Source organism: Pteropus vampyrus, unplaced genomic scaffold (genome assembly GCF_000151845.1).
Source record: "Pteropus vampyrus isolate Shadow unplaced genomic scaffold, Pvam_2.0 Scaffold337, whole genome shotgun sequence".
Taxonomy (NCBI): Eukaryota; Metazoa; Chordata; class Mammalia; order Chiroptera; family Pteropodidae; genus Pteropus; species Pteropus vampyrus.
The window spans coordinates 1,712,987-1,723,762 of NW_011889118.1; the positions used below are offsets into that span (position 1 = coordinate 1,712,987).

The 10,776-nt window shown below is 43.2% G+C and overlaps 1 protein-coding gene across 1 annotated transcript in view; it reads left to right on the plus strand.

The window, feature by feature from the left end:
* The first annotated feature begins 4,297 nt into the window (after positions 1-4,297).
* LOC111730876 (store-operated calcium entry regulator STIMATE) overlaps positions 4,298-10,776 on the plus strand; it is a 41,986-nt gene continuing 35,507 nt past the window's right edge. Inside the window, exon 1 of the mRNA XM_023522296.1 lies at positions 4,298-4,604. Within this exon, the coding sequence (XP_023378064.1) occupies positions 4,445-4,604 (160 nt within the window). The 5' untranslated portion in view covers positions 4,298-4,444. The remainder of the gene's footprint in view (positions 4,605-10,776) is intronic.

A 10,776-nucleotide genomic window follows, 5' to 3' on the forward strand; every position in this document is an offset into this window, starting at 1 on the left:
AACTGTACTGTTTTTCTTATGTAAACTACCTTCATCCTCAGTTGAAGCAGAGTTGAAGTGGCTAATGCAGGAATGCATTAATGGGGGCTTTTACCTTATTTGCCTTTCTTTAGCAATGTAGGTGGCTTTCAGCATCTACATTATTGATATATGAGGTCAGGGAAGGATACTCACCAATCTCTGGAAAAGATGGGCTTCTTGGTAAATATTTATTGAATGTGATAGAGGCAAACATAGAAAACCAGTTTAGAACTTGGTCTCTTCTGGAAGTAAAGTTATTCTCACTGTGAGAAAGAGAGCATTGGACCAAAGCTTCCCAAAGACGTAAATGTATTTTACTTGCTCTCTTATACCAAGTCAGTCACTAATGTTATGTATTTGGTATACAAATTAAAAGCTTTAGGAGGCCTTAGGTAGCGTAAGACTCAGAATCATCCTTCTCTCTCAAGCCAAAAAGTATTTCTAGGAGACACAGAACATCAGGGAATTGTTAACAGTAGGTAAGATTTATCTAATTGGGGACATAAAGAAAACTGTCACAGGCACTTATATTTACTTGGCACCTAACACCAAAGACTGTTATATGTAAGATACCACTTACCGGTATGATTGATGCCCACAGAAGCTTTGAGAGAATTGTTAGGAGCTTAGCCTCAACAGTGGAAATACACACTGGGTTTGAACTCTGGTCCTGTATTGGGGATGTTTTCGTGTGTGTGCACGTGTGTGTGTGTGTGTTTAAGTTGAAAAGTGTTCTGTGTTAATAGTTTTATGAAGATGAAGATGATGTCACTAACAAATGAAGTATAAGTCTTAGTGGGGACCGGGTATCCTCTTTTAAAATTTGAATGTCTTTGGTCCTGGGTCTACTGTAAGTAACCATGTGTCATGGTTATGTTGTAGGCTCAGAAACTGTAGGACAGAGCCTCCTGCAAAACCAAAAAGAGTCAGTTATATTCATGCAATCATAATTCTTCCATGACTTTATTCACTTTGCAATATTTTGCTAGTGAATTTTGATAATTCTCATCCATTATGTAGATACTTTGGAAATTTCAATTTATCCAATTTATACACCACCTATGGACTTGGAGTTTTGGCAGGAGTTCTAAACTCAGAGCCCAGTCTGAATGGGTCTGATTCCAAACCCACTCACTTGAGTTTTCCTCTGTGCTTGTTCTAGACCACGCAGTCTTGTTTCTGAGGGCTAACTTAGGAGCGAAGGTACAGGAGGTGGTGGGTGGTAAATGATTTTCTTGGTTCCAATGTTTGAGAAGTCTTAGATTTTCATAAGAACTAGCAGAACCAGGATTGGGGATTGGGGGAATGGAGAAGCAGGCTTAGAACTCCCTCCCTTCATGTCTTTTCTGACAGTGCATCTTTTGGGTCTGTCCTCATGCTGTGGCCTATCACAAAGGACTGTTTTAAAAGGGAAACAGGCCCCAGCCACCGGACAAGTCTTCACGCCAGCAGTAAAGTGTGGCCCTGAGCCATGTAAGGCAAAGGGTGATACCGACTAGTGAAATGATGCCACCGTTTCTGGTGGGGGTGCATGTTCTCAGGATGTGTGGGAGCTCAGTCCTAAGAGCTTCTACGTGGTTTTTTCAATCTAACTGCATGCCTCGCTTGGCAGAATGGAGGTGGCAAACAGCATTGAAAGGATGAGGGTAGGCTTTTGAGGCAAATCAAGTCCCAAAGCAGATAGATGACTGAGGGCAGTTACAAAGTTCATACAAAGTTAAAATGTGGAAATTCTTTAGCTCCTTTTGCAAGAAGTCTCTAGGGAAATGTAGTTTTTGTTTCTTTTGAGGTTTTAAAGCTCTCCTTTCTTTCCCTTTTCTTTGTTTGGGTTGAGTATTCTCTTAAAGACAATCAGAGGCCTGCCAGGGCAGGACTTCTGGCTGGTTCTAGCACTGTCCTTAGGCCTCTTTCTAGTACTAACTCATTGGAACTGATGCACTTTGTTTATGTATGTTGTCCTTTTTTTTTTAAGCGGCTTGGGACAAAATGAAATGCTTATTGCATTGTATCCTTAGTGCTTGCTGTTTTTCTCTTAATTTTAAAACGTACACATTGAGGATAAAGTATACTTAAGAAATATGCATAAGAATATTTAAAAAAACCCACCAAGTTTGATGATATTTCAAGGGATTAAAAAATAACTTGGATGAATATTTTGTGTGGGTTTTGTGTGTGTGTGTGTGTGTGTGTGTGTGTGTGTGTGTGTGTGTGTGTGTGTGTTTAAATAAGTGTATATAAAGTTGTGGTATATTATGACAGTTTTAAGTTATTGTGAGAAAATTAAAACAGGTCTTAAGCTATGTTTAACTTCATTTGACAGCAAGAAGACATCTTGGCCAGAATAAATCCTTCAAAAAAACTTTCCATTGGGACCTCAGAGAATTATCTCTAAATGGAGGAGAAAATTCCTTCCTCCTTTAATAAAATGAACCTTTCCAGAATTCTCCCCCTTTCCTTCTGTCTGATTCTTTCCTCTCCAATTTAGGTACTTTTTTATTGCAGTTCAGAAAAGATAGGAAGAGCAGAATTTCTTACCCTCAGCAACTTTGCTGCTGACACTGGAGACTCTGCTTCTGATCTCTGAAGACTGCTTCTTGTTCCGCTACATTTGCTTCGATACAGCAGAAATGGGCCTTAAGGATTCCTCCACATCTGGATGTGCAGAGTGGTGCTTTGTTAAAAACTTCATTTTTCAGCTCTGTGTGCAGTTTTCCTTGAGCTGTCTATGTCTTCAAGCAATTAATAGTATCCTTATGCCCAGCCACAGTCTCTTCTAAGTACTCATTTTGTTTGATTCTCTTTGAACATGGACTGTAACTTTTGAGCATCCCCATAAGAGACCTTAGACTCAAAGACAGTAATGCAAATTTCCCTTACCTATGTATTTTCTTCATCTAATTTTCTGTATTTTCCCATGGTGAATACTGTGGAGAGTTTTAAATTTTATAAATTAAAATACAGTTTAATTTAAAAAGCATTTTGTTGCATGTTCTCTATGCCAGAGACTGTTGGATTCAAGAGTGTATAAAGACTAGTTCCTGCCCTCAGGAGGCTCACAGCTGTGAGAGAGAGTGGTGTTCTGCTGTCTAATTTAGCAGTCTGAAATGTTCTAGTGGAGTAGCGCACACAAGGTAATGTGGAAGCACAGCGTGGAGCGGGTAGTCAGGCAGGCCTTGAAGCATGGAGCAGAGAGAAGGGAACAGTATTCCATGCAGTGAAAATGCCACATAACGGCAAGAGGTGTGAAAATGCATTGTAAGTGAAGGGCTGGAGAATTGGCTCGAGATTTCTGGACATTCAGGTTAATATTCCAATTAACCAAGAAAGCTTTTGTATAACATTTAACTCTTACGTAATTAGAATTTCTTGGTGGCTATCATTTAGGGAAGTTTTCCTAGATAGGATATTTATTGTTTCATAATGTAGTCCAAAGTCTACTGGAAATAATACCATCTGTACACTGGCATTAAGTGGATGCAGCAGGAAGGTTAGGAACGCTACCATCAAGAAGCCAGAAGGGGCTGTAAAGGGTAGATGAGAGAATGGGGACAAGAGACCCTGGTTGAGATAGCAGGTTGCAAGGAGTAAGGGTTAGGTGGGAATAAGTGTACATGTGTGGAGAGGTGTATGGACTCGAAAATACCAACAAGTTGACTTACGAATCATGTTCAAATAAACGAGATGGAGATATATTCACATTTTTAACATAATCCTTGTTTATTTCTAAGTGAAGGCGATTGGATTGAAATGGCCCTTTAAATTACATTTAGTGAAGAAAAAAGGTTGACCAGGGCCTGATTGGCCAGGATATTGGCATTAACGAGGAAAGTACAGGGATGCCAAACGCCTGGATTGGAAGGCCTAGACCCATGTGTAGTCTTGGGTGGTTTTCCTCAAACATCTTCAGAATAACCCAGGCTGCTTGCTGAAAATGCAGATTATTTGGCTCCATCTCAGAACTACTGATTTGGAATCTGAAGGTGGAATCCAGGAGTATTTTTAATAAATTCCTCAGGGTACGAGGGGTTTATCTTGTAGGGAAAGAGAACTTAGTTACAGACCGTCCCTGCTCTGGTCCTGCCCTGAAGCTCAGGGTCCCAGGGCTCACTCTGCAATCTGCTCACCGGCCTCACCTGGTCTGTCCTACCTGCGATTGGGACCCGCGACCCCGCCCCTCGCCCGGCCGGAGACCCGCCCCCCGAAGGGGGGAGCCGGAGCAGCAGAGACCCGCCCCCACGCCGGGCAGAGCCAATCAGGCGCTGCAATCTCAGACGTCGGGTTACGCGCGGCGCCGAGTGGGCCGCGGAGGTACCGGCTCCCGGCTCGGGCTCCTGGCTCCGGGATCCCGGCTCTGTAGCGCGGCCTCCGCAAGCAGCGAGGCCGTGCAGGACGCGGTACCGCGCGCCCCGCTGCCAGGCCCGCCATGCAGGGCCTCGCTGGGAACTCGAGCCGTGGACTGCCGGGTGTGCCACCCTCCACCGTCGCGTCCGGGGCGGGCCGCTGCGAGAGCGGCGCGCTCATGCACAGTTTCGGCATCTTCCTGCAGGGGCTGCTCGGCGTCGTGGCCTTCAGCACGTTGATGCGTGAGTCTGGGACCCTCTCCCCTCCTGAGGCCCTGCACCACGAGTTGCCGGCCCAGGCCCCCCTCGAGACCCTCCTACCTGGAGAGTTCAGGCCTGAAGATCCGGGCCATTTGGCAAAGGTGCCTTCTTCCCGCGAGCCCAGGCTGGGCATACCCAGACTAGGGAGACCTCTGGACCCCGACCCAGGATCTTGAGCCCCTGGGTTTATTGATGCAGTCTGTAGCCACGGGTCACCCACCTCTCCTACAACTCATACACACCCTTTCTGAGATACCCGCCTAAAACTCATTCCCCTCCCACCTTGTCATCGCGAATTAAGGATACCCCACTTTCGGCTTGGGGTCGTAACCCTCTCTTAGAGATTCTTCTTAGCCTCCATTCCGCACTTTGAACCTCCATCCCTAATTCCCCATTTGATGCTGAGCTTGTTTTCTTCACGTACACTCAATGATTTACTATCTATCTCCCGTTCGCATTTAAATGCCGCTACGCTGCAATACCTGATTGTTTAGGCCACGCATTCAGTTCCCGGTCCTGCCTCCTCCCCGACATCTTCTACCCGGGGACATTCTCTCTCAGTTTTCTTTTCTTTTTTGGTCCGAGCAGGACCCATCCATACCACCTTCTGCACATTTCCTCTTTCCTTTCTTCTTAAACAGGTCCACCTGTTCCATCTTTGTCCCAGGTTTTCCTGCTTAAGTTGTGTGTCAACCATCCCCTGGCCATTGCCTTTCCCAGCCCACTTTTATTATTTATCTTTCAATTTTTCTTCCATTCTATGAGACTTGAGCAACCTAGTGGCGTAACTGAGAAGGAGGTACAGAAGGGCTGGGAAGTCTCCAAATCCCTTTGCTATGTCACCAGGGACCCTTCCTTTAGGATTTCATGATGGAAAAGAAAGCCCCAGATGGCCCTTTTGAAAAACTAGAAGTTCCACCCCGTTGTCAGTAAGGTGAGGGTTTGTGAATTTTCTTAGTGTGCATCCTTCCCTTTATTAAAGTAACAAGAAGTTTTGGCTGCTTCATAGGCCTAAGAGTGCCCCTGTGATTGCATTTCGGGAAAGGAAGAATTGTAACTATCTCTACAGAGGCATTAATTCCAAAATGACTTGTTCTTAGCACTTCTCTCCACTGTGCTCACGTGGGCAGAGAGGGAAGTTCCTACAGAAAGTACTACCTTCTGCACAGAGAAGGGATCCTGCAGCAGTGTATGAATGTCTTGTAGGGTCCAGTTGCTGGAGTTGCAGCTTTGCTTGTTTGTAACTTGGAACCTATTTGGTAATTTCTCTCAGGCTTTAGGTAACCCTGAAGGGCTGTTTTTGGACACCACTTTCTCCTGGTTGCCTCGCCTTGATACGTCTTGCAACAAGTGCCAGACTGTATATATTTATCACTTTTTCTGTCCTTTTTAGTCTCTACTTCTCTTTTTGTTTTCCCTGCTGAACAAATACCCACTTGTTCCTACGGTAATAATTTGTGATTACGTAGCCAAAATCAGTTGCTGACTTGCGTGCATGAACTGTGTGTGTGTTTTCAAGACATAGTGTGTGGGTCTTCACTCCCTTCCCACTTACCTCTCCTCTGGCTGGCCTTCCTTTCTCTCTAAAGGAACTATAGTCATAGTTTTTATTTTGTTTCCTAACCTAAGATTTCTTAGCCTTGCTCTGGCTATTTTTGTGGGTTTGATTGATGCTAATGGCCCGACTTGCTCCCTAGAGTTTGATACTTGTGATTCGGAGAAAGAAATGTGATTATGACAGGGATTGTTGCTTGCAGCTGAGAAATGTGCCAGGTTGAAAATGTTCAGAGTGATTGTGCTAGCACTGTGAGTCTTCAGGGACATAATCAATTCTTTACTTAATCTTCAGTGTGAGTACATGTACAGATCCCACTATAGTTGTACTTCATGTAAAGACCAGAGTAGAAAGTGGTCTCTTGCTCATTGTGAAACTAGACATGGAGGAAACTTGTGGAAATGGCTAGTAGGTCCTGGGGTGATGATGAGTAGGAGTGATGGAGAGAAAAGTTGGAAAGGCTAGAGCTGTGTCTGCCCTGGACACAAATGCAGATGAGAGTGAGAGCCTTAGTCCCCCACCTAGAAGCGGATAGCAGGCCAAGGAGAACCCCACTGACTGAGATCCAGTCTCGGAAGTTCCTTTCTTAGCTCTTAAACTTGGTTCTGGTGAAATAGAACTGTGAGGCTTTTCCATTTTGCACTGCTGGGAGGAGGAGGAAATCTGAAGTACTGTTTTACATTTGAAATGACTTTGCTGGGGGCAAAAAAGCGGAGATGGGGAGCAGGTGGGGGTGTGGAAGTGGTTTCAAAGAAGTATAGCTGTGAGCTCTTTGTCTTTGTCCAGGCTTTTAATCTTCTAGTCACAGCATTGTTTCCTCAGTCTGGCAGAACTGCTGTCAGAAGTGCCAGGCTCCCATCAAGAGTGTCCACTTTGCAGCTCCTGAGGGAAGTCTTGTTTGTTAAGACGAGGCCACTCCATTTTTCATCAGTTTCATTGTTACTTTCTTCAAGTGTATTTTAAATACCAGTGGCCTCTCCTGAGCAGTTTAAACTAATAGTCCCTATCCTCTTTGGGATCATAGTCTTTACCCTTTTGGCTTCTTTTGTCCCCCTAAGCAGTGATCTCAGTGCCTCTCCTCTCTGACACTTCCCCCAATTCTGAGGGAAGGTATATTCCCTTTTCCTGTTGGACCAGCCCAATTCTATAAGATGGACCCACTTCTCTGCCACACAAACTATAAGGTACTTTTCATCACTTTACATCCCGATTTCAGTGAATCCTCATACCACTGTCTCTATGTTTCTTTTTCTACCCAGAAAATCACTTTTTTTCTCCATTTACAGGTTGCTGTGTTTTTCACCCTGGAGTGTTTTGTCCTAGAGAAAGACTTCTCATATACACTAACATCTCGGGGTAGGTTTTTGATTCTCACAAGGATTTTTCATCTTGGTGCTTGGCTCACCATGTGGGGGTTTTTCAAACAGTCTCAGTTCAAGCAGTTGAGAGTCTGTATGTTAGGTAATACATGTAGGTAGATGATCCTCCAAGCTACATAAACATACAGGCTATTATAGGCCCCTATCTGTGTCCCAGCGTCAGCATCACTTTATTAAGTCGGTGAGCTTTCCATAGGGTCCAGCTAGGAGAGCTGAACAAACTCAGCAACAGGCTTATAAAGGGAATTATCACTCAGGATTTTCTGGGCTGTCACCGAAAAGCATTGGGTATCTGAATAGAAAGAAATGCTTGAAATTAGGGGTTTTTGTCATGATCTGCCTGCCAAACAGTTCCTCTTATTTTGGTGGATTTATCTATAGTCTTTGACTTGATGGAGTCACTTAGACTAAAGTCACAGCAGAATAGAGCCGATCAGTACTGGAGTTCACATCAGATTGCTCCAGTGCAGGGCAGCGGCCCCACTGTCAGCCAGAGGTCAGTACTGGCCAGTGTGTGTGTCTTGGCATTTGGGGTATTTACTCTCAAGACATGTGAATGCAAAGCAAACTCATGCCTCCTTCACTGTGCACAGTCAGAGGTCTGGGTTTAAGTGTAGACAGAATTGGTTTATTAACAAAACAAGCATTTTAGGAGCTTGGATAAATCATCCTGCCTATTTTCATGTTACAGATATGAGGACTAGCCATCTGGGCGAAGATGTCAGTGTCTTACAGAAACACTATTGGCATTGAGAAATGATAGCTTTTTCACTTGATGCCCAAAGTAACGTCACAGACCAGTCTACCCAGCTTTGAAATCTTAATCTCAAATAAGAGTCCCTGGTGTTTTCTCACATGACGCACTAACCTCCCCGTGCGTTGGGACAATCTTTCTTAGAATCGCCTCTTCCCAGCCTGTTCCAGTTTTTATCTTAAAAAATGTCAACCATATGGGAAAGATGAATAGTAATAGGATGAAAAACTCCACCCTCCACCTAGATTCAGAAATTGTTCACATTTTGTCACATTTATTTTATCTCTCTATGCTTTTCTTTTCTTTTTTTTGGCTGAGCCATTTGAAGGTAAGTTGTAGTCAGCATCACACCTTATCCCTAAAAACTTCAGTTGAGTCTCTTAAGAATAAGGACAGTTGTCTACATAATCACAGTTTCATGATCACACCTAGGAAAATAAATAACTGCACGTTTATAATAGTCCATATTTATATTTTTCCAAATGTCACAAGTCTCTCATAGCTGGAATTTTTAAGAACTATGTTCCATCAAGGTCCACACATTGCATTTGGTTATGTTTTTAAGTCACTTTTACTCTAGAAGAATCTTCCCATACACGCACACGCACGCACTTTTTTTTTTTTTTTAAAGCAACATTGCCTTTTTGAAGAGCCCTGGCCAGTTTCACATATATAAGAAGATAGTTCATGTAATTAACATGGCTATAGTTGTTTTTTTTTTTTTTTTGCTGTTTTGCTGAGCCCTGTGTTTCCTGAATTTGGTCTGGAGGAGCTATTATATTCAGATAACCTTTTTTTACAGTAAGAACACTGCACAAATAATGCTGTGTGCTTCATATTACAGCATACTAAGAGGCATGTGACATCAGGCAGTCCCACTATTAGTGATAATGTCAATTACTAGGCATAGGGCAGATCTCTAGATCTCTCCATTTTAAAGATACATTTTCCCCTTTGCAGTTAATAAATTATCTCGGTGATACTTTGAGATTATGTGAATATCCTGCTCCAGTAAATAGTCACTCAGTAACCACCGCCTCCTGGTAGAATAATGAAACCTAGTGATGGCTGAATTGGAGCTGGAGCTCGCGAGTGAAGGCACCTGTCTCGGCCTGGCACCCAATGCACGCACACTCAATAAAATGTCAGTTTCCTTTCCTCCCTCCAGAATGCAAGCCAAGACAAAGGGAGAGCATCTTTTTTTTTGGTCCCAGGCTAGTATTGTGCCCATTGGGTAAAGGAGTGTGGCCAACATTAGTATGGGGGCTGGTTAGAGGTCTTTATTTTTAGAAACTTTTTAGGTTTTCTAAATGCTGATTTTTCTGGTAGCGTTTATTCATAATGGTGATCTACTCCTTTATAATAAAACTTTGTTAATTTGGAATCAAATCAGAGCAAGGAGAGTTGTCTAAATAGGGGACAATCTGAATTGTAGAATAATTTAATGAAATGTTTTTTTTAGGTTTTTAAATACCTCTGTCAAGTGTTGCCTTATATGGTCCTATCAAGTCTCTACCGTTTTAATGATCTGTTTAAAATCCTTTGCAATTAGTATAATATTTGCATGAAGATGAAGTCCTGTTGAAAGAGTTTTACAGGTGGTTAAAAATAGCAAGATCCCTGGCTCTGGAACCAGTCTATCTAGGCTTCCATTTCTGCTTCTGTCCTGTAGTGAGTGCCCTTGGGCAACCTACATATTTCTTGAAGCTTTAGTTTCCTTCCCAGCAAGATGGGCATAATACTTTTTCTGGGAATGTGGGGATTAGAAAGAATGTCTGTAAGGAAGCTGGATCAGTGTCAGGCACATGTTAGGCCCTCAGTAAGAGGCGGGGATAGGGGGCGATGTCATCACTTTCATTGTTATTACAATGTTTGCATTCATGAAACCTGTCGAACATTTCACAAGTGTTTGAGTAACTTGTTTTCTGAATTAGGTTAAACGTTTTCCTTTCCATATTGTTTGCACAACATGTTACCTTTCACTCTCTTTTCATAGGGCGTATAATAGTAAAAAAAAACTTTAACCCAACCAGCACAGTGATTGTGAATTCCAGATTAGGATGCATCCAAACCAAGTGGCTTCAGTATATGTAATAATCTCCCTCCTTCACCCATCCCTTGTGTTTTCACCTATAGAGTCTCTCATGAGCCTTGAGAGGCCAGTGGGTGAACTGGGGCAGCCCACTTACAGGTGATGAATCTGCATCTGAATCCCTCGCTTTATCGGCTCCAAGTCCTGTGATAGCAGGTGGTAGCACTGGCCACTAGAGCCAGCTTATTCTTTTCTGCAGCTTGCAGTGTGCCAGCTCTTGTGCTTAGCACTTGATATATTTTATGGGATCTTGAAAGGAGGGGTTATTTTCATTTTACAAACAAGGATAGCGAACAGGCGAAGTGTCTAGTACAAACTCCTGGCTAGTAGTGGAGAGCTAAAATGTAAACCAGGTCCCTGAGACTCCAGACACT